At 34.5% G+C, this 23,768-nt stretch overlaps 1 protein-coding gene and 1 long non-coding RNA gene across 5 annotated transcripts; one reads left to right on the forward strand and one right to left on the reverse strand.

Moving 5' to 3' along the window:
• Nucleotides 1-242: 242 nt before the first annotated feature.
• On the reverse strand, nucleotides 243-15,811 carry LOC127838357 (uncharacterized). 4 transcript variants are annotated; one of them, XM_052366062.1, is made up of 7 exons: nucleotides 15,665-15,811; nucleotides 12,419-12,471; nucleotides 7,346-8,441; nucleotides 5,854-5,920; nucleotides 2,956-3,043; nucleotides 1,803-2,285; nucleotides 243-1,303 (listed from the first exon to the last, which is right to left on the reverse strand). In XM_052366062.1, exons 3-7 carry the CDS (start codon nucleotides 8,252-8,254, stop codon nucleotides 1,243-1,245), a joined length of 1,608 nt encoding a protein of 535 aa, XP_052222022.1. In that variant the 5' UTR covers nucleotides 8,255-8,441; nucleotides 12,419-12,471; nucleotides 15,665-15,811; the 3' UTR covers nucleotides 243-1,242. The 4 variants fall into 4 exon arrangements, with proteins under 4 accessions (XP_052222022.1, XP_052222023.1, XP_052222020.1 ...); XM_052366063.1 differs by having other exon boundaries at nucleotides 5,854-5,914; nucleotides 7,346-8,485; XM_052366060.1 differs by having other exon boundaries at nucleotides 7,346-8,485.
• Nucleotides 15,812-16,936: 1,125 nt separating this feature from the next.
• Nucleotides 16,937-23,529, forward strand: LOC127838366 (uncharacterized). The gene is made up of 4 exons (XR_008029785.1): nucleotides 16,937-17,144; nucleotides 19,361-19,516; nucleotides 22,190-22,305; nucleotides 23,022-23,529. It is a non-coding gene; the product is annotated as an uncharacterized LOC127838366 (long non-coding RNA).
• The last annotated feature ends 239 nt before the right edge of the window (nucleotides 23,530-23,768 follow it).

The following is a 23,768-nucleotide window of genomic DNA, read 5'->3' on the forward strand; positions in this document are numbered from 1 at the left end:
ATGCCAAAACATACAAATAAGACATTTTATAAAACTATCAAAAGCAGAGAACAATTTAAGTGTCTTTAAAATTGAACTCAATATATATCCATTTCTCTTTCAGGCAAAAAAAAATTACTCGATTTGAATGCAAAACTAAGGTATCTGAATATCAAACGTTACGCGTTTACATCAGTTTAACATTGAACACTCAAACTTATATGTGTTTACTAGTATGCATACCAATTACATAAAGTATAATAAAGCATTGATAACTCTTTATTTCTGTCAATTTAACCCAAGAGAACCAACAAATGTAGTCATAACTCGGTCCAAATGAAAAGCAGAGCGGGAAGTCACAGAAGAGGTCACAGAGAAGGTCATATGGGAGTCAAAGAGGATGTCATATGGGAGTCACAGAGGAGGTCATATGGGGGTCACATTGGAAGTCATATGGGGGTCACAGAGAAGGTCATATCGGAAGTCAAAGAGGTCATATGGAAAGTCACAAAGGAGGTCACAGAGGAGGTCATATGTGAAGTCACAGAGCAATTCATGTGCAAGGTCACATAGGTAATAATGGAGGTCACAAAGGTAATATGGGAGGTCACAATGGTTATATGGGAAGTCACAGAAGATGTCATATTGGAGGTCACAGAGGAGGTCACAAAGGAGGTCAAATGGGAAGTCACAGAGCAGGTCATGTGCAAGGTCACAGAGGTCACATGGGAGGTCATATGGGAAGTCACAGAAGATGCCATATGGGAGGTCACAGAGGAATTCGCTAGAAAGGTAATTTGGCTGCTACAATGAAAGGTTATATAAAATGTATCTGGAGAGGTCATATGGAAGGTCACTGGGCGGTTCACTGGTCACAAAGAAGGTTATATGAAGGGTCATATAGGTGGTCATATGGGAGGTTACAGGAAAGGGTGTACGAGTTGGAAGTAATAAAAAAGGTTATATAGGCAGTCACACAGTAGGTCGCATTTGAGGTCACCGTTAGGGGAGGTTACATGAGGGGTAACGTTTGAAGTCATAGTGAGGTCATGTGGGCGGTTATACAGGAGGTCATATGAAGGGTCATATAGGTGGTCATATGAGTGGTCACATTTGAAGTTATATGGGAGGTCATGTGGGAGGTCAAACAGGCGGTCATATGAAGGGTCATATAGGTGGTCATATGAGTGGTCACATATGAAGTCATATGGGAGGTCATATGGGCGGTCGCATTAGAGGTTAGATGGGAGGTCATCAGACTTGTCATTTCTGGCGCTTCCTGTGTGAAGTCTCCATGTCCCTTTTTGTCCGCAGAAGTAGTTTGCTAAAATAAAATGTAATAGATGACATGAATGCAAATATAACTATTTTAAAATACATGCATCATGCACCATGCTGTAGCAGTCAGCCTTTGAGATTTGTTTTCATGATGATGCAGATGAACATATGACAGACTGACAAAATTCAAAAATTATACAATCTGAGTAGTACAGCATTTTATATTTCATTTTTGTCTCTGCGAAAGTCAGTCAGCCTTTCGACAAAGCCAATGAAATTACATGAGGTCCAGAAAAAAATCCAAAATGCTGGCCTTCATGTACCAATTTAAGAGATGATTGACAGCAAATTGAAGTGCGTGCCAGTTATAAATACGAGATTTCCAGACCTTACATGCAGCAATGATTTAGTACTTTACTAGGGGATTTATTTATGATAATCTTACAGAAAGGTAACTTCCATCGTATAATATTGCATTGGCTCATACATGTACACTAAACTATTTATTTAAAGAAAAATATCTAAATATATTTGAAAGCACCTACTTCATTTGAGACAGCTCATGTATAATGCCTCTAACAATAGCTGAACCATCTTTATGCTGGTAAGGTGATCCATCCACGCTATGATTATTACAGGATTCCTTAGTCTTAGTCTCCGCCCCAAAGTCTGCTGCTCCTTTTTCTCCACTTGCCTCCCTTGGCACAGATGCTCCATTTTCAATAGTTACTGGTGCTGACATTGGTATTTCTTTCTCTAGAGTTGTTTTCCCTGAAATATTTGTTTCTTTTTTGCAAAAAGTCTCCCCTGAAACAAGAGTTACTTTAACCAAAGTTGCCACCGTTCCAATAGATGTTTCTTTGGTTATAGTTTGTCCCCTTGACACAAGAAGGCCTCTCTTAAGAATTGCTTCCCCTGATTCAGTTGCTTCTTTGTCAGGAGTTGTTTCCCTTTGTTCAATTGTCTCATTTATCAGTAGAACAGGGCTGAGGCCAGTTTGCTGTAAATCTCTGGTCTGCTCTTCAGGGCTGAAAACACAAATAGGAAAAGGATTATGATTATGACAATTATTTCACTAAAAACATATTTGTTCATTTCTCAAAAATGCGTTTTCCAAACATATTAATCAAACATGCTTGGTGCTAATGATGGAATATATACTTTACTATACTTTTGGTTACTTAAATACTGTGTACTTACTCAATTTATTGAAGAAGAATCACACGCTACCATTTTTATAATAACTTTATAATAAATTGGTAACCAAATCCCACTTGTTTGTCAGATTTCCATGTTGTTGTTAGTTGTTTTTGTAATTTTTTTTGATGAAATGTCCAAAATAGAAACTATATCTACAAAGTTTGCTTTGTTCAAATTTATGGACTGGGGTTTTTAAGTGTTTACAACCAAAACATATCTATTGTACATAATTTAGCGGAGATATACTACTAAAACAGATTATTCAATATCTTTATAGTAGTATAGTATACCCTATCACCCCCCTGTCCCCCCCCCCCCGACAAAAAGGCACACCATGTATATGACACCATGTATCAATAAATTATAAGGCGCAAAATATGGGAAAAAATATATGACATTACTGACTTAAACACATGTTTAAGTTGAAAATATGCAACCACCATTAAGATCGTTATATTAGACTTAAACACTTTAAATGTTAAACCACATCTACCGTACCTATACGTAGGGAACTGTGAATTCCAGTCAATTTCTGCCAGTTGGGAGCTGGTCATACAACCCCCAATACTGGACACCACACTACACTCTGAAAAAAGAGTGAACAAAATAAACTAAAAATAAGTGAACATACAGGTATGGACACCTCACTACACTCTTAAATAAGAGTGAAACAAAATAAACCAAATATGTGTACCGGTATTCATCCGCAGGCCTTAAAAGGACTTGTTTGCAGTTTTATAAAATAATGATTTCAAAACTTTTGTCATGGATTCAACAAGTAAAAGAACACTGTACCCCATTTGAATGAAAGAACATTTAGGGCGTAGACAAATAATAAAATATCATTTTCAAACATGAGTATTTATCATTTTTTGAAATTGACAAATTATAAAGCATTAACTGTACAAACATGGATTTACTGAGTAATCTTGACTGTTTTTTATGTAAATTGTGTATAAATATGTTTATCGTTTCAACCCTTTCCCCATAAGAAGCAAAGTGAAAATGACTTTTGAAACCAGCATAACACCAGAACAGCCTGCGAGTAACTCGCAGTCTGTTCAGGTTTTATGCTATTCGCTGCTAATCAGTATCTAAGGGTTGGAACTGAAGCCTTTTACTATTTAATATAGAAAGAAAGGTCTTAAATTTTATTTCTAAGGGACTAAAAATGCATCACAATACGTGTCTAAGTGGTGTTAATAAAACATAAACTGCGTAATGCTGTGCAACAGCTGTGAAGGTTAAGCGGGCATATATAGTTATAACCTTTTATTTCAAAGATACCTAAGTTCTTATCTCAGTGGAGCAACTGTTCTATCATACCTTAGTTCTTATCTCAATAAACTGCGTAATGCTGTGCAACAGCTGTGAAGGTAAGGAGGGCATATATAGTTATAACCTTTTATTTTAAAGATACCTTAGTTCTTATCTCAGTGGAGCATCTGTTCTAACATGAATTTCTTTTTTTCTTGTTATACTTGAGATCATTAGTTCAAATATTTCAATATATAAAGTTGTATAAGCCATTTACTTTTCATATATACTAGTGGTATCAATTATTACATAAATAAACTAAAGATGAAATGAAGATTTTTATGTATGCTGACAGGGCTCAGGGCTAGAATTTAATCTAAAAACATTTGAGGACGCAGTTTCCATTCAAATATTATTAGTTTGACTTTTTTACACAAGAACACAATGTATGATTCTTATCAAATATAACAAGGGATTAAATCTTTCACAGTACCAGTGTAGTGTAAGAGATTTCATTTTGTTGCAGTTAACATCTGTACAATGATTTACTTTTTCAGGAAAAACTTTTTATCCAAAAATTGGCAGTTTCATAGTACACTGTTTTAAAATTTGTATACAATTAATTAAGATGGCATTTTGAAATGTTGAATGCTTTCTTTAATTAAAAAAAAAACATATGTTAAAAACCATATATATGAACTCATGCATAATTATTTTGTATTGATATACACTTATTCAAACAAACAGGCAGACTTAAAGCCAGTAATATGATGAACAATACTATTGCCAAGCAATTAAAGTCTTCTACCGGCTCCATCATTGTCAGAAATTCAACCATTGTCAGAATTTTTTTTGTTCCCATAGCAACCAGAATTTTTGACGTAGGAACAAAATGAAATGACGTGCATAATGTCCATATTGCCATCTATCCATGTTGGAAGCTCATTAAAAAAATATGAAGAACTTTTAAAGTTATCGCAGGATCCAGAAAACCACCATTTTCAGCAGTATTTCTAGTCTATTTGTTGCCATAGCAACCAGAATTTTTGACGGAGGAACAAAATGAAGTGCCATGCATAATTTCCATATTGCCATCTATCCATGTTTCAAGTTTTATGCAAAAATATTAAGAATTTTTAAAGTTATCGCAGGATGCAGAAAAAACACCATTATCAGCAGTATTTCTAGTCTATTTGTTGCCATAGCAACCATAATTCTTGACGTAGGAGCAAAATGAAATGACGTGCATAATGGCCATATTACCATCTATCCATGATTCAAGTTTCTTGAAAAAATATTAAGAACTTTTTAAGTTATCGCAGGATCCAGAAAAGTGTGACAGACACACAGAGCGAAAACCATAAGTCCCCTCCGGTGAAACCGGTAGGGGACTAATAGTAACTCATAACTCATGAAACACATGAGTTTGGTAATTGTAGAATTTTGCAATATCTGGTGTAATATGAATAGTTTTATGTCAAAATATGTTTGATGAAAGCAATTGGATAGCCCTTGAAAACATATGTTAAAAATGCACTTGAATCTAATAAATTATTCAGACAGCTATATTTAATATATGTAAGAGAAACATATTTGGAAATGTTATATTACACAGTAAACAAGTCCGTTCTTAACCTTTGAACAGGGGATACAGACAATGTATAGAACAGGGTGAACCTTTTTCTTACAGTCCCTCTTGCCATTCCTTACAAATCAGTTTACTGAAATACATTTCACTTAATTCGAACTACAAAACTAATGCCAAAGCAAATAGAAAAGTTGTTGTTTTCTTCAAAACGTCAAGCAAAATATTATCCATCGTATGAATAAATTTAGGCTCAGATTAAGTTGTAGTATGCACAAATTTCACCATTAACCACGCAAGTAGACCTTGGTCTGTGAGTGGGAGACTCTGGTCTAAAGTGATCTGCTGTCTGTAGGTGCTTATTTGAGACAATTTTATTAAAATTGCATGATACAGTTACAGTTTTGACATTAGTTACAACGCACACAGTCCCTATTTCATACACTCGACCATAGTGACAGCTAAATAAAGATTCTGCATACAGCCTAATTATATGCCACAAATTTATTAATAAACAACATTGGAAATTATACACCGAGATCAAAACAACAGACCTGAAATCCTTGTATCCACTCGTTCATTTTCGAGTCCATCAATATTTGGGTCTTGATTGTCCTGAAACTGACAAACACACCAAATAGTGTTTTAAAATGGATCATTTACCATCAATTGTGAGGGTGTGTGACCCTTTCCATTTTACAAAATATCAATTAGCATGATAAAAAGAAAATAATTGTTAAATTTGAAAAATGAAAAATGGTATACACAGTAGAAGTGTAATTTTAATCTGAAAAGTAAAAACAAACTTGTATTCACAATTAACAAAAGGGTAGCATGAACTATAATACTATTTTGATCCCATACGTATCTTATGTGATGAGTCCGGAGGGAGGCATAATGCATGAAGTGTATATTTACAAACATGTATTTAGTTGCTTTGTACCATTGAAATAATATTGTTTTTCTTATTTGTGCATTTAAATGAGCTTTATAACGACATTAAACGCTATTTTGAGCTTACTGATTAACAAACACAATCTTATGTTGTTTAAATTGTTTCTTTTTCATATTGAATTTGCTCATTTCCTATTTATAGTGCCCTATGGTACCATCCATTTTGTTCTTGTTTATATTTTCCAAGACACCATAATCCATGAATCAATCAATCTGGTTTGAGAACATTGTTCAAAAGAGCAGCTTGACAGAAAGTTTAATATGACAGACGTGTGAATTGACAAATGTTAAGACATCCCCTCTCCACAAAGTTCAGATGTTTGTACCATTTTATTCTTATGGCAGAATGCCATTAGACTATTGTACCGCAAATCAAAAACACGTCTACATGCAGTCAGGTGCGTGTTTTTCAAGGGGTAAAAATGCTCGGATGTTGGCAGAAGAAATAGATAAGGGGCAGTATTTTGAACATTTCAAAGATATTTACTTTAACCAAGGGGGCAATCTCTGTCGGTAAAGCACTGGATAACAAATCTATGATATTGGGTTTTATATCCGACCAGCTGGTCATAAAATCACTTAACCCCATTCCACTCAGAAGCAAAGTGAAAATGGCTGTGTTGAAACAGCATAAAACCAGAACAGCCTGCAAGTAACTTGCAGTCTGTTCAGGATTTATGATGTTTGCGGCTCATCAGTATCTAAGTGCTGGAAATAAGGTTTATAAATTTGAATCTAGTAAGACCATTCTTTAATAAAATGTAACTTAAAATTTGAATCTAGTAAGACCATTCTTTAATAAAATGTAACTTTTTGAGGGACTGCGTCAAAATACGTATCAAAGTGGTAAAGGGTTATACAGTCATTGATGTTCCAAATCTCTGAATATAGTAAGGCAGTTCTACGTTACTGACACAAGTAATAGTATAGTCACTAAGTATTGGTAAACCAGCTCAGCTAGGAAATTAGTGTGAGTAGCTTTTAACTGACTACCTAGATATGACTGAAATAATTTCAGGTATAATAAAGGAGGAAAAAACATTTGTTTCCTTCAAACTTCAGGCATTTTCCACGTCCACATCTTCCACTTACCTTGATCTCAAGATCATCTGGAAGTCCTGCTGTAAATATTTCGGCTAGGCTATCATCTAATGACACAGGTCTGGACACAGTGCATATGGTAACATCGCTGCTATGTGAAGTGTGAAGAACAGGATTTCCGTCAATACCATTGGGTTCACCAACATCATGTTTATTAGATGAAGAACAACGTTCTGCATTAGGAGTGAGTGTACCAGTAACAACAGCTTTACCTACATCAGTGTTATCAACTTCATCCGTGTGTTCAATCATGATTTCAACAGGGGCTTCACCAACAACTTTGTCATTTACATCAGCCACTTCATCAATGATAACAGAACCTTCAGACTGGCTAGATGAACCAACATGTGTACAGTGTTCTGCTTCACTTAGCTCAGGGACAACAACAGATTCACACCTTGCAGACCAGTCACACGTGATTAATGCATAAGGCTTTGTCGACCTTACACACTGAACACCTTCATCATTTAAAATAACTTCACATGTATCATTGTTATCATCAAAACCAACACACTGATCCACCTCAAGGGTATCAACTTCAAAAGTCTCTGTGTTTACCAATCTTGTACTGTTATCAATCTGTTTTTCCATCACTTCTAGTGCGTAATCTTCATTTCTCAAGCTTATACTTCCTTGATTTTTTAAAGTGTCCACATATATCTTAATGTTATTATTTTCTTTGTTATTATTGGCAATAACATTTCCATTCAGTCCTAACGCATATTTGCCTTCCAAGCTTACTTCTTCCTCAACAGTGGTAACTTTTTGGCAAATAACTCCCTCAAAACAGTCAATATGTTCTGTTCCATGAATTGAACTAAAGGCATGGTCTTTTATAGGCTCAACAATGCGGTTGTGTTCTTCTTTGCATTTGATTTCACCATCCTTATTCCCCACCATGTCATTAGGATGAGCCGTTGTCTTCTCAATATCTGCAATGACGCTAGTTTCCTCCGTGGACTGGTCAATGTGCTCATCTATAGGATTGTTGTTCCCTTCAAATTTATCAAGGCTTACTTGCAATACATCTTTATTTTTGTTATAGTGCGTTGTGACCAAATCAAAACCACTCACTGTGTCATTGGCACTGACAATTATTACAATCTAATTTTTTTCTTCCTCTAGCTGCACCTGTAAAATGGCCCATTTCCGATTTTAGTTGGCTGATTGTTGGGATCAAAATATGTCAATATTGGAATTGTATTATAATTAAGTTTTTTTTTATTATTGACAAGGCCTTTATGTCTTTTGTCTATAAAATATTATTATATTCTTAAAAGGCATATTACAACACAATAGAGTTGTATTTGTTTTATTTTTATAATATTTCAAGAATTTATTTAATTTTTGCATAACACATAAATCTAGTTTTATCAATGCTCACTTAAAAGCATATTTTTATAATTACAACAAGATGTGTTTGTGAAACACAATGTCCCCCTATATGACGTTTGACCTTGAAGGATGACCTTGACCTAACCCTTCACCACTCAAAATGTGCAGCTCCATGAGATACACATGCATTTCAAATATAAAATTGCTAGCTTCAATATTGCAGAAGTGACATTACATGAGCAATTTTGACCCATATATTTGACCTTGAAGGATGACCTTGACCTTGACCTTTCACCTTTCGTAATGTGCAGCTCCATGAGATACACATGCATGCCAAATATCAAGTTGCTATCTTCAATATTGCAAAAGTATTCATAAAAGAAGCGATTTGGGCCACATTTATTTGACCTCTGACCTTGAAGGATGACCTTGACCTTTTACCAATCAAAATGTGCAGCTCTATGAGATACACATGCATGCCAAATATCAAGTTGCTATCTTCAATATTGCAATGGTTTTCATAAAATAAGCGATTTAGGCCACATATATTTGACCACTGACCTTGAAGGATGACCTTGACCTTAATTTTTCACCACTCAAAATGTGCAGCTCAATGAGATACACATGCATGCCAAATATCAAGTTGCTATCTTCAATATTGCAAAAGTATTCATAAAATGAGCGATTTGGGCCACATATATTTGACCTCTGACCTTGAATGATGACCTTGACCTTTCACCACTCAAAATGTGCAGCTCCATGAGATACACATGCATGACAAATATCAAGTTGCTATATTTAATATAGCAAAAGTTATTGCAAATTGTTAAAGTTGGCGCAAACAGACCAACCAACCAACCAACCAACAGACCAACCAACCAACAGACAGGGCAAAAACAATATGTCCCCCACTACTATAGTGGGGGACATAAAAATATCATCTATGCACAGGCATCAAGCACAGAACAAATAAGTCGTAGAAGTAAAGAAGTTTCTAAAATGAATGAAAAGAACATAATGTATAGTGCTTCTTTTTGTATGCACACAATGAAGAGAGGTTCTCTGGAAAAAGGTACTGTGGTGAAACGTACCATGGAGAGAGGTACTATGGAGAGAAGTACTATGAAGAGAGGAACTATGGAGAGAGATACTGTGAAGGAGGGTACTATGGAGAGAGGTACTATGGAGAAAAGTACTGCGGAGAGAGGTACTGTGAAGAGAGGTACTATGGAGAGAGGTACTGTGGAGAGAGGTACTTTGGAGAGAAGTACTGTGGAGAAAGGTACTGTGAAGAGAGGTACTATGGAGAAAGATACTGAGGAGAGGTACTGTGGAGAGAGGTACAATGGAGAGAGATATTGTGGAAAGGTAATGTGGAGAGAGGTACTGTGGAGAAAGGTACTATGGAGAGAGGTGCTGTGAGAGAAAGGTACTATGGAGAGAGTTGCTGTGAGAGGTACTGTGGAGAGAGGTACTGTGGAGAGAAGTACTATGGAGAGAGGTTCTATGGACAGTGGTTCTGTGGAGCGAGGTTCTATAGAGAGTGAGGTGGAGAGAGGTACTGTTGAGAGGTAATGTGAAGAGAGGTATTATGGAGATAGGTGCTGTGTAAAGAAGTACTGTGTAAAGAGGTACTGTGGAGAGAGCTACTATGGAGAGAGGTGCTGTGGAGAGGTACTGTGGAAAGAGGTACTATGGAAAGAGGTACAAAGGAGGAGAGAGGTACAAAGGAGACAGGTACTGTGGTGAGAGGTACTATAAAACGAGATACAGTCCCCTTGTGATAGTTAGTAAGTGTTGCAAGTATGAAAGCAATAGCTTTGATACTTTAGGAATAAAGTGAACCTAAACAAATAACTTAACCAAATTTTCAATTTTTTCTTAGTATAAAAAGGGAACATAATTCTTACAAAATTGTTGATACAGTTGCCTGCTCTTGTTTATAGATTGTGGTCATGTTGGTAAAGAAGTATGCAAAATATGAAAGCAATATGACAAGGTACATAGAAAATATTTGAGGTGTTTCGCAAACTTTAACATAGATTTATCAATAATATGTATATTATAAGTGGGAAAAAGGGCCATTATTTTTACAAAATGCTTGAAACAGTTGTCTGCTCTTGTTTGTATATTGTGGTCATGTTGGTAAAGAAGTATGTAAAATATAAAAGCAATATGACAAGGTACATAGAAAATATTTGAGGTGGTACACAAACTTTAACTTAGATTTATCAATAATATGCATATTCTAAGTGGAAAAAGGGCCATAATTCTTACAAAATGCTTGTTACAGTTGTCTACTCCTGTTTATAGATTGGAGTCATGTTGGTAAAGAAGTATGCAAAATATGAAAGCAATATGTCAAGGGACATAGAAAATATTTGAGGTGGTACACCAACTTTAACATAGATTTATCAATAATATGCATATTCTAAGTAAAAAAGGGACATAATTCTTACAAAATGCTTAATACAGTTGTCTGCTCTTGTTTATAGGTTAGGGTTATGTTTGTATAGAAGTATGCAAAATATAAAAGCAATATGTCAAGGGACATAGGAAATATTTGAGGTTGTACGCAAAATTTAACATTCCAACGCTCACGCACACAGGAACGCCGACGCCGGGGTGAGTAGGATAGCTCCACTATGTATGTATCTCTCTCTCTCTCTCACTCTCTCTCTCTCTCTCTCTCTCTCTCTCTCTCTCTCTCTCTCTCTCTCTCTCTCTCTTTCTCTCTCTCTCTCTCTCTCTTTCTCTCTCTCTCTCTCTCTCTCTCTCTCTCTCTCTCTCTCTCTCTCTCTCTCTCTCTCTCTCTCTCTCTCTCTCTATATATATATATATATATATATATATATCTAGTCGAGCTTAATAAGGGAACATAATTCTTACAAAATGCTTGATACAGTTGTCTGCTCTTGTTTGTAGACTGGGGTTATGTTGGTTAAAAAGTATGCAAAATATAAAAGCAGTATGTCAAGTGACATAGAAAATATTTACGGTGGTACGCAAACTTTAACATAGATTTATCAATAATATGAATATATTAAGTGGTAAAAGAGCCATAATTCTTACAAAATGCTTGATACAGTTGTCTGCTCTTGTTTATAGATTGGGGTCATGTTGTTAAATTAGTATGCAACATATAAAAGCAATATGTCAAGGGACATAGAAAATATTTGAGGTGGTACACAAACTTTAACATTTCAACCCTCACGCTCGTGCCGACGCCGAGGTGAGTAAGATAGCTCCACTATATGTATTTCATATATAATAGAGCTAATAAGGAAAATACAGTTTTTTATTTTCAGAATAAGATCATTTTATTAAGTATTAACTGAATGGTTATTAATGACATAGGCCTAATTATTTAAAAGACTAAATAAAATATTTATTTTATTAAAGTTAAACATAAAACATGTGTCCCCTGCAAGACAGAAAATTAGTAGTAAAAGTAAAATCTCCATGAATAAAGTGTTCATAAATGCTATAAGCATGTACACTGTCACTGTCAACATCAGTATTTATTGTTCTAACATTAAATTGTTTATTAGGTTTTAGAGTTGGAATCACGGTGGAGGCAAAACATTTTTGGACATGGAATATTTCACCAAAATATAGTTACTAGATCAATATATGCTTAAAATAAGAGAACATGCATTGTTTTGCTATATATATACATAAGTATTAAGGGGAAATACCATTGATATGCCCCTTGATGTAATTCTATACCTTTCAGTACAGCATGCCCTCTTGTAACTGGGGGTCACTGTTTGGAGTATCCCCTGTAACAAGAAATGCGTGTTAATGTTCCTCTGTCTAAAGGAGCCTTACTCTGCATGCCCTCTTTTTATAAACATAATCAAATCATACCATTGTTAAACAGCATGATATACAACAACAAAAAGGGACCCAACTCAGAACAGATCAAAGCAAAATGCTTTTTAAATGAAAATTGTCACTTTGAATAAAAATTTATTGGTCACCTTTTAATAGAATGGAACTAAATTTATTTTTATCTTTGTCAACAGGCAAAAACACAACTTTTTTGATAGCTGTAGATCTTGTAGATTGGTTTCATTTTAAAACTAGAGGACACTGTAATGGAAATCTGCACAAGCCTACATGACTAGACTTGGTAAAATTTGAACTGGACTGGCACAAAACTTATGTATTAAATAGGATCATGGCTTGAAACATGTTCCAAATTCAATAACTTTAAAATACACATGTAGTAAAACTTCAGCTGAAAATATAAAGGGATTTTTTCTATGATTTTTGTAATTTTGAAAAATTTCTTTAAATGTATTTGTAAATAAATGTTTAACATGTGTTATAGTTAACTATCAAGTGATACAATTGAGAATGTGCATTCACTGGGATTGAAAACCAAGACCATAAAGAGAGTATAATCAGTATATATTTTCTTTTCTTATTACTTTTTTTCAAAATAGATAAAACATTGATGAATCAAAAAGTATCATTACTGTTCTGAAGAAGTAGTAAATGAAAATAAACAAAGGGAAATAATTATTTTATTGCAAATTATTTTCTTCTGTACAACAGAAAATTTCTTCATGTAAACATGACATAATTTGTATTGATGGTTCATTAATTTAATTTAATATTCCTAAATATTGTCATATTCATATGTTTGTTTAAGATTGATAGAGCAAAATCATTTCATAGACATCATATATACTTGCTTTAGAGAGCTAAAGCTAACATGCTAACAGTCAGACTTCTACTTCTTCTACTTCGTAATACCTTCAGACAATTGCTGACTATTACAGGAAGGCCTTTTATAGGCAGATATGAACACTGTCGAGTCCGTTTCCTGGGAAGCACCAGTACTTGTTGTCTATGGAGGAGATCATGAGAACGCTCTCCGAGTAGGGTGCTTACCCGCGAACTCCTGATCGCTAGGCGGACACCTCATCCACTACACCTCAGACTTGCATAGTAATACACCTTTTAATAGCATGTTATGAATTCTTAGTAATACACCTTTTTTCCAAATTGTTATTAATTGCCAAGCATTACAAATGCTTACAAATGCTTTATTATTTAACAATTTTCAATTGATTATTTTCAAGTAACAAACATATATGTGTAACATTATTCTAAGCCTACAGTGCTATTTTGCTTGTTTGAAAGCACGGCATGTGTTTTTGTATTTATCACATTTTTTTGTGATTGTAATTTTTCAAAACCATGAACAATTTACCTTATTTAGAAGTCTAAATAATTGTAGATCTGTAGCCTCTATGGTAGATACCGGTAATATTTAAAAGATTATGACATTCACATTCTCATTGATCCTGAGGACTCATTAAAATTGTAGCATCAAGTATTCTTTTCATTTATAGCCTGAAATCCCATATTCTTGTGCAAGTGAAGACAGAATAATTTGACTCTAAATCATACAGAAGATAAATGATTGAATAGACAATAATATTTTACTTACTTCATTTCATTTTAACTTTATAGTGAAAAACTGTAAAATTTAACTCTATCAATATTAATGTTTGTCATTCTTATTCAATAGGTTAGATAGCATTAATATTAAATCAAACATTAATAAAAAAAGGTCTAATATACCATCAAAATTAACTATAATTAACGTTGTACAAGTAGGTTGCACAGTAGTTGCAATGATCCAAGCTACTGACCCTCCAGTTCACTGGGAGATGCAACTGCTTAAAGCTTTTTTCATGTAAACTCCCCACCTGGAGTCCAGGCGGCCTTTTAATCCGTTATATTAGCCAAATAAACTATTTTCTGGCATAAGTCAACACAAAAAAGATCATTAATGTATCCCAAATGCACAAATTAAAACAACTTACATGATATGTTGTTCTCACAGAGTAATGATTTATTCATCCAAGTTTGGAACCCGTCAACAGATCATGGAAATGTATCTCTTGTAAACATGTTCTGGTGCTTTTGTTTACATTAAGAACACCTGTGGTGATGTTTTACAGCCAATACCACCAGTGATGTCTTTCTTCTTTATAAATTGCTAGTAAAAGGTACTTTCCCAATTGAGAAAAAACTACAAAATTCCCAATGCGGTTTGAACACATCCCAAAAAGGTGCTAAGGTTTGTGACTATGCGCGCTTGGTCTATAAATAGATACTGAATGGTAGAATGAAACTCTTTCTCATGTTGTTCTTAAATTAGTGTTACATTTTATTCGCAAATACGCAGGTTATAAAACATTTAATAAACTTACTTATGAATGATGAACAAACTAATACAATTATGTGTTACGAAATTTTAAAATCATAGCATCACCCTGGAATAAACATGACCTTTCAAATGCAAGCCAAATATCATGAAATTGAAACTTCTTAAAATTGATAAACATTAAATGTAAAGCACTTTTTGAGGGTTTATGGTTTAAGTCAGAATATACTTAGTAGGGCTGATACTATGATAATAAGGGATAAACATGTTTTTTCCTCGTTTTGGTTGTGTCTGTTTTTATTTTCAAGCGTAGTAATGTAAGTGAAACAACATACTCGGATGATGTATGATGTCATCATGAGCCCCGCGTTCTTGATATAAACAAAGTGATCAAAATTAGGACACACTAGATAGACGGGAATCGTATGAAAGACATACACGAACCATTATTTTCATGGGATTTGCCTTTCCAAGAACTTTTAGCTCACTTACTTATTTACTCATAAAAGCTCAGAACATTCAAGAATTAGTTCACACAGGTTTGTTTGTACACAAAAATCTTAATTGCAAATCCTGCTTCTATGCAGCTGTAGTATTTCTGGTGTACAGCAATGGCAATAAATTAAGTTTTATTTAAAAAATATTTTCATATCGACGAACAATCACTTAAGCAATGCTCGAAAATTGCATGGATCCTCGAAAATATGTTGCTTATTAAAGTTAATGTAAATTGTAATCAATAAAAGCATTTATCAAATAAATCGCTACGCACTAGAAGTAAAGATTACCAGAATTATTCAGTTTCCGTTTTCATGCTCTTTTCCCCATTGCTTCTGAATTTGGGAAACTTGGATAAATCAACCAAACAAACTGAAAATGACGTTGATTATAATCTGATCGTCTGCTTTGGGATAGTTCCCGCCATGTGTCATAGCTGCTTCAGCCACACATCGAAATAATCGCATAAAGGTTAAATACCACTATGATATTTTGACGCTGCAAATTTTGAAAATCATCTCAGAAGACAAACACGAATTTATACATAACACCAGCGATAGAAAGATAAACACAACTTAAGTAGAGGTTTAACCTGTTGGTATTTGACTGGCATTTAATGCTGAAATCAAAACACAATTATTGTAAACCCTTTATTTAGCAGCGTCGTAGCCACGCTGAAGCATGACGCGGTAGCTGCCTCGGATTATAGTTAAGGACGAAACATTTAATTTTACATTGATATATTTCTCGGACAAACGTGTATCAGAAAATTGCCAGTTACTCCATAATCAACGTTTCAAATGGAAGCATATTATAGCAAATTGTGTCCTTTGTTTGGTGCATATGTGTACATGTATATATTATCATGTTTGTTTGAATCCGCGTTGAAAGAAACAGCAATTTACGTTTTTATCTGAACTATAGCTGCAAACAATTCTAAGAAGCGTGGTGGGTAAATTGTGGATACGCCACTTTTTAGTAATATAAATGGTAGCAAAACTAGTAGGTCTCTGGCCGATCATATTTTCTAAAATGTAGTCATTTTAAACAAGAAACAATAAGCATTGAATATCGTATGCACATGTAAACTAATTTCAATGTAGATTCTGTTGATTTCTCCAGACACAAGCTTGACCTAAATCCTACTCGTGTCAATCATAAAACAATGTTGTGTTTTTTCTTCGCGCCTATGCTGCGTGGCTTATGTTTTATTTTATGATCGCCTACGTATAACGTGTTCAGTTCCGATATTGACGAAGCTCCGAAGATTAATCTTCAATAGAGTATGAAGTTGTAGTTAAAATTTCAAATAAATTTGTATGAGAAATCCAATATGTTCTGCCTACAAAATTATAATGCATTAATTTTATCAATCATTTGTTGAAAAGATTTTAATGTTAAAAGATCTCAACGATAAGCAGTCTAAGGCTGAATGAATTTCGTGAATTTTAACAATGTATTTACCATTTCCATAATGTTCTTTGTAAATGCCGTAATGACGTAACACAACGTCACGCAAACCGGAATTTTAAAGACGTCATATCCTGGCGTTCTTACGTCACTTAACGTCGTTTCTATGACGGCTTTAATCAAGGAGAGGAGGGAATTGACACGAGGGAATTACTTCTTTGTTTGGTGACGATTTAAATAAAAATAATAAAACATAATTTAATATTAAAATGGAGGACGACGGAAAACAAATGTCGCTTTACGGTAAAAGGATTTTAACCCCACACGAAAAAATGGGGTTGTGGAAAAAACATAGTCTGGGTAAGATCAGAATATAAAAGTGTTATAATTAGATTTGCTGCTTGAGATACTGGAGTAGAAAATATAGTTAACAAAATTAATAAGAATTTCAATACTAGTATATTTGAAATTGAAAGTATTACAAATGTTTCTTTTATTTTTAAACTGAAAATAACGACATGTTCATAAAAGATGGTCACATATCTTATAGTACACAATATAAATGACATCAAACCTATAAATATTAATATGTAATTAATGTCCTAACATCGTTTGTCTTTTATACTCTTTGTAAATACAGTGTAAGGTTCTTCACAATTATTGATAATCGACAGTTTGTAGTATGCAATTTCGTCGGTTTTACGAAATATCAATGGAAAAAAGAGTGCTCAGTAAAAAAAAACTTTCCATTTATGTTCGTGTCTGCAACGTTTATTATAATTCTGATGTTAAGTGTCATTTTATGTGTATTGGATACACCAATATACAGTTTACCAGGTTATTCAGAAATTTATTCTACGTTAAAAGTGATACATCTATTGTTTTATTTCCGAAAATACAAAAAAGTATTAAACAATCGAGGTTTCTCCTTTCCACGCATATATTTTGTTTATTTGCAGTAATATTTTATTGAGTATCGATACAAATATAAACAACGCCAAGAAATATTTTCGAATTACGGTCTCTTCGAAAAACGATCGCAAACTTTCTCGTCAAAACATTGAAATCACTTCAGTACCGTTAATTAGAGTGTGAATCACGATATTTCATATTCATAATGATATGAGCCTTGTTCTGAGAAAACTGGGCTTAATGCATGTGCGGAAAGTGTCGTCCCAGATTAGCCTGTGCAGTCCGCAGGGACGACACTTTCCGCCTGAACTTGATTTTAGGTAAGGAGAGACTTCCTTTAGACTAAAAATACCATAACAGCGGAAAGTGTCGTCCATTTACGCACATGCATTAAGCCCAGTTTTCTCAGAACGCGGCTCATATCATTCACAACCGTTTTTTAACTGTTACTCCTGCTGCACGCTCCTTAAAGCGGGCTATATAGAGTTATAAAAACACATAATTAAATGAACGTTTTTAAAGCCCCATTACTACTCAAAATAAACGAAAATTTCGTATAATATTTCGTAAAATAAAGTTGAACAATTAAAAATCGGTGTTCCTTATTGCAATTTCCGAAATTGAAACGCCAGATGTGGTCTGGTAAAATAGATGTTTGTAAATGTAAAATGCTCGTTTTTACTATTGTTTTGCATATTTAATTCCATTTTAATTTTCCTCAACGATATCTATTCATACTACACATGAACACTAACATGGTACCATTTAAGTATTCGTGTGTCGTATGAATTGATATTTTCGCGGGAAATTAAAATAGAATTAATTGTGTCACAAATAAATAAAACGAGCATTTTGTATCTACAAAAATCGATGTAATCATACCACATTTAGCGTTGAAAGTGTGGCTATTGCTATAAAGAACACTGATTGTTTAGGTGTTAACTTTATTTTACAAAATACTTTACGAACTTTTCGTTGATTTTAAACGTTATAGAGGCTATTAAGACCACTATATTCAATGATTCAATGACTTAATTTTATACTATTGTCATTTTCAAAATTTAATACTGTATCATCGTCAATTTGCCCGTTTTGTACATCTTTCCTGACATTCTTGTAGCATTGAAAGCGCAAGTCTTATGGAATAATAAGCCAAAATTATTGGACATTTCGACGTCGTTTGATTCCATGAATTACTGCTCATAGAAATCATAAAATTACACCGATCAAAGAACACCGAAATATGGCTAAGCCCAACAACACTTTTCAACACAAACACTTGACATTTCTCGTAATTTATTATGCGAAACCCATCGCCAGAAAAGAAGTTCTTAAAAATCATATGAAAATAAATGTTTAAAATCACAGGCTTCCTTGTAAACCATGCGGAAACTAATGAATGTATGCAGATTCAAATAAACACAAATATTTACTAAAATGAAGTTCAATCATCAATCAATGAACCGGATTAGTTAACTTGATAAACTGCATTGAAGTGGTACCTTTTTCATATTATGTATGTATGGGCCAAATGAAAACATTTGTTATAATGTCATTACTAGTATTTGTATTTGGGGGAATAAAATTAATGAATCAAAGTAAAGTAATAGATATTCTGAAATGCAGTCAAACTCAATTCATGTATTACGCCATTTCTCAATTAGAGGACAAATAACATCAGCCGTAAGCATCGTACGGTGGTTGGGGAAGGTTCACAAACCTGGCCTTCCGGCCTTCGATACTGGAGCAGGCACGAGCTGGACGACTTCATAGCGGACCGGAAGCACACCTTCCTTGGGGCTCGCATCCGATCCACTGTGGTACGTATAAGCGTATAGGTCGCCGTGGCGTAGTTGATATGGTATCCGCCTTACGACCGCGAGGTTACGGGTTCGATCACCCAATCTGGGAGCGTTCTTTATATCTCCTAAAAAGATACTAAATGGTTCTACCCAGAAAACGGACTTGATAACGGTTCAATAAGCCCCATGATTTCGATGCAATCGAACTGAAATAAAATGTTTAAACTATAAGCGTGTGGGTAGTGGTTGGCGTGATTGCGATGGTAACAGCGGCGGAAGTAGTGGTAGAGATTACTGTGCTGATGGCGGTGGTGGTAATGATGGTGGTAGAAGTTGTGTTAGTGTTTGTAGTAGAGATGGTTAGGATAAAGGCGATAGATCTGGACTGGTCGTGGTCGTAGTTTCGTAGATCTGGGCTGGGCCTGGTCGCAGTTTCGGCGAATGATATTGATGTCAATTATGACATAAAAAAAGATGACGAAAACAAGTGGTGGGTGGGTAGTTGTACCAAAATAATATTGTGTTTATACTCATGCCATTAAAATGTCATTTTTTAGAAATATCGGTTAATCGTTTATGTGTTAATAATGACTAAAAAAGCATACTCACGTCGTTCGCTTTTTACTTTAATTTGTAATCTTATTAGAGATCTTTAATGCATTGGGTATCATATATTTATACAAAAAGCCAGCTGCGACAGTTAATTAAAGCCTTATGAGCTTCATTTGTCAATCATTATTAAATCGTTATCAAAGTCGATTTACAGAAATTGGAATACTGAACCCGTTTTCGCAAGATTCTTAGGTAACATTGAAGCAAATTTCATGCATTAACAGGTAATTTCGTGCGTAGGTCTATTTAAACTGACATGTTTTAAATAAAAAAGTATATATTCATTGAGTGTCGTTTATTATTTTAAACCTAGACAATTGTTTTCTTAGGTTACATTGAAGCAAATTTCATACATTAACAGGTAATGTCGTGCGTTGGTCTATTTACACCGACATGTTCTAAATAAACAAGTATATATTCATTGAATGTCTTTTATTATTTTAAACATAGACAACAAAAATTCTTAAAGACAATTTCACTTGAAATTTACATTAAGTAAAGGTTAAGTTAAGATTTCCATGTGGAGCTTTGTGATTCCGACCCTCTACCAACTCAAACATGGGCACACAGGCCCAACGACATTTTTTCACATTTTGATTTAGGCTGACGTTATAACATATTATCATATATTCTTTCACATTTTACAAAAGACCACGTTACACCGCCTACGATAATATTTAATATTGTACTGTTTTCTGACCACATATTACTCTAAACACATACTGACAGTGTATGTAGGATGTTGTCGTTCCGTCTGACGACATGTTAAAATATTGGTTTCGGCTTACGTCATACTCCGATAACGATTGTTGTTTTATTTTACTTTATCGTGACTCGTATCGTCTGAAAACATATTTGCATTGTTTTCGTTGTTTCTTTAGCCAGTATTTAAAGGGGCCTTTTCACAGATTTTGGCATGTTTTGAAGTGTGTCATTAAATGCTTTATATTGATAAATGTAAACATTGGATATAAAAAGCTCCAGTAAAAAATTAAGAATAAAATTAAAAGAGGAGAAAAAAAGTTAACCCTCAGCAGGGCTCGAACCACTGACCAGGGGAATCCTGGAGTAAAAAAGTCTACCACGTAGACCACTCGACCATTCTTCCGGTTACAATGCCAGATGTAATTTAAACTTTATATAAGCAATCCTCGTAGTTTTACAAAATATAACGACAACAACAGAACGCTCCACGGGCCCGTCTTATCAAACATTGTACGACATTCTTACCTTACAATGCGATTTTCGAAGCGCCATATATATGTAACCGTCACATTTATAATTACTTTTGTTCAATATGTCCATTCATTTCCAAACTAGCTGTCAAATATCCTTTATATTTGAAACACACAGATCATAATCACTTATATTTTTAAATTACAAAATTCAATCGTAAGTTAATATTATCGTACGATCTTTGATAAGACGGACCCCAAATTATTAATTCGTTTCGCGTTGCAACGCTTTATTATTTTCGGGTTTTTAAATCGTCAATAAGATGCATATAATGGCTATTTAAGAGCATGGTAAATGTTCAGTATAACCGTTTCCTCACAAATATCATAACATAAACGAAAATTCGCGAATCTGAAACAACTTTTTTCAATTTTGTCAATTTATCCCTTTAAACCATTCAACGACATAACCGCATATTTTGATACATGCTAATTGTATACCGCCTTTTTGCATATTTAAATGGCTGACGTTTTACCCCTATATCGGATATGTTCATGTTGCACAACAGATTGACGTAATGCCCCCTTTATCGGTTGTATTCATATTATACAACCGGTTGACGTAATGTCACCTTTACCGGATGTGTTTATATTTTACATCAGGTTGACGTTATGTCACCAATATCAGACCTGATGTATTTAGATTCTTCAGCAGGTTGACGTAATGTCCCCTATATTGGACGTGTTCATATTCTGCAACAGGTTTACGTAATGTCACCTATATCGGATGTTTTCATGTTCTACTACGGATTGAACATACGCCCATATAAGTTGTTTCATAATATCCTATAGGTTAACGTAATAACAATCACCCTTTACGACATGTTTTCATGTTTAAAAATAGGCTGACGTCATACCCCCATACGAGGGATTTTCAACCGCGGAGATGGCTATGACGCCAAGATGCACCGTGACGACCGGAAGAGCGTCAACAAGATCGGTTACTCTTTTCATGATGAGGTAAAACAGCTCCTCTTTCCTTCGACTTTGTGCACATCCTCCGTTTTGTATATATGAGCATCGCTGTGGAAAAACCGGGGTTTGATGCTTTTGCCAGAGTACGAATTTCAGCTCGCAAAAGCTAATCAGAGACGACAAATCCCACTCTTATGATATTTTCCGATCAAATGAGGTATATTCTAAAATAATTTTATATTAGGCGGACAGTGTCGTCCCTGAATAACATGTGCGTACTGCGATTAACATATTTCATCAACTAAACGACTAAGAGCCGTTTATCAGTCCATAAATGCCGTCGTCGTTAAATGTAATCTCAGCAAAACTCAAAATCGTTATTTATTTCGCAGATACAAACACTCATGTGAGCCAAATTTTCACATGACATGACAAATAGTTTGGCTATTTAAACAAGAGTTGTATAGCGGTGCTTTGTCGTGGGACGTCTTGTTTGAATTGTAAACGACTCTCGGGTAGTTTTACCCTTTGTCATAAACAGGAAAATCAGCAACACTAATGTTAAAATAACAGTTGTATGTAATGGAAAAAAACAACACTCTTTACGTTGTTGATAAAAGTAATTAGCGGAAAGTATGCTTTTTTTAAAAACTGTTCCATTGCTTACTGAGACAATAGTTTTTAATTAAAGAACTAACTGTTATAGTTGATACGAAGAATCAGCGGACAATTTGCTAAATTTATATAAAAACATATTTTAGGCGCGGCAGCGCACAGTTCCATTGCTGTCGTCATCTACATACGGGCACCGCCTGGGCCAGCCTCTCGATCCCTTTGCCCGCGGCCACGTGCGCGTTGAGAGGGCCGGCAAGGGGTTCTTACACACTAGGGGCACAGGGTTACCTCCCATTGAGGACATCTCGTTGAAATGCAAACTTTAGAAGTGTTTTTATTTCCTTATTTTTCATTTGCATAATCATAGCTGTTACAAAATGGTTTTGATATTGAAATATGAATGTCAATAAAGATTTGCGAAAGATGTCAAATGGTAATTGTTTAATATATTCCCCTTTAAATTAAATATTTGTGTTGCATTTAACGTTTCTTCTCAATGCCACGTTTCAATAGTTTAGCTAGTTAAATTAAGTCTTTGTTTATTCAAACTGCTAAGTTTCATTTAGTCTTCGTTGTTGGGTTATGTAGTTATGGAGTGGCCATCATTTCTATATCTGTGTATGAAGCCGTTGTTAAATACACTAATACCTTGCATTGAACGAATTATTATCATTCCGCCACCTTTTAAAACACCAATTATAACAAAAACGTTAATACGCCAGTTATTTGTTTTTTCAATTGTGTACAGTAATACATTAAGAATAGGCAAACATAAGCAACACAGTTAAACAAAATAATAGTAATTGACGACACTCTTTGCTTTTTTTAAGTTTTCTTTTAAACGAAGTCTCTGGTATATATCCGTTCTATTCGGAAAATGTCGTCCCTGATTA

The sequence above is a fragment of the Dreissena polymorpha genome, chromosome 7, assembly GCF_020536995.1.
Source record: "Dreissena polymorpha isolate Duluth1 chromosome 7, UMN_Dpol_1.0, whole genome shotgun sequence".
NCBI lineage: Eukaryota > Metazoa > Mollusca > Bivalvia > Myida > Dreissenidae > Dreissena > Dreissena polymorpha.

What these genes read in the sequence shown, in the direction of transcription:
- LOC127838357 (XM_052366062.1), bottom strand. Translation starts at nt 8,254, where the DNA reads ATGGTGGGGAATAAGGATGGTGAAATCAAATGCAAAGAAGAACACAAC. An exon ending in CAGATGATCTTGAGATCAAG is followed by an intron (nt 5,921 to 7,345) that starts GTAAGTGGAAGA and finishes TGTGTTTGTCAG; the next exon opens with TTTCAGGACAATCAAGACCC. An exon ending in AGTGGATACAAGGATTTCAG is followed by an intron (nt 3,044 to 5,853) that starts GTCTGTTGTTTT and finishes CTCTTTTTTCAG; the next exon opens with AGTGTAGTGTGGTGTCCAGT.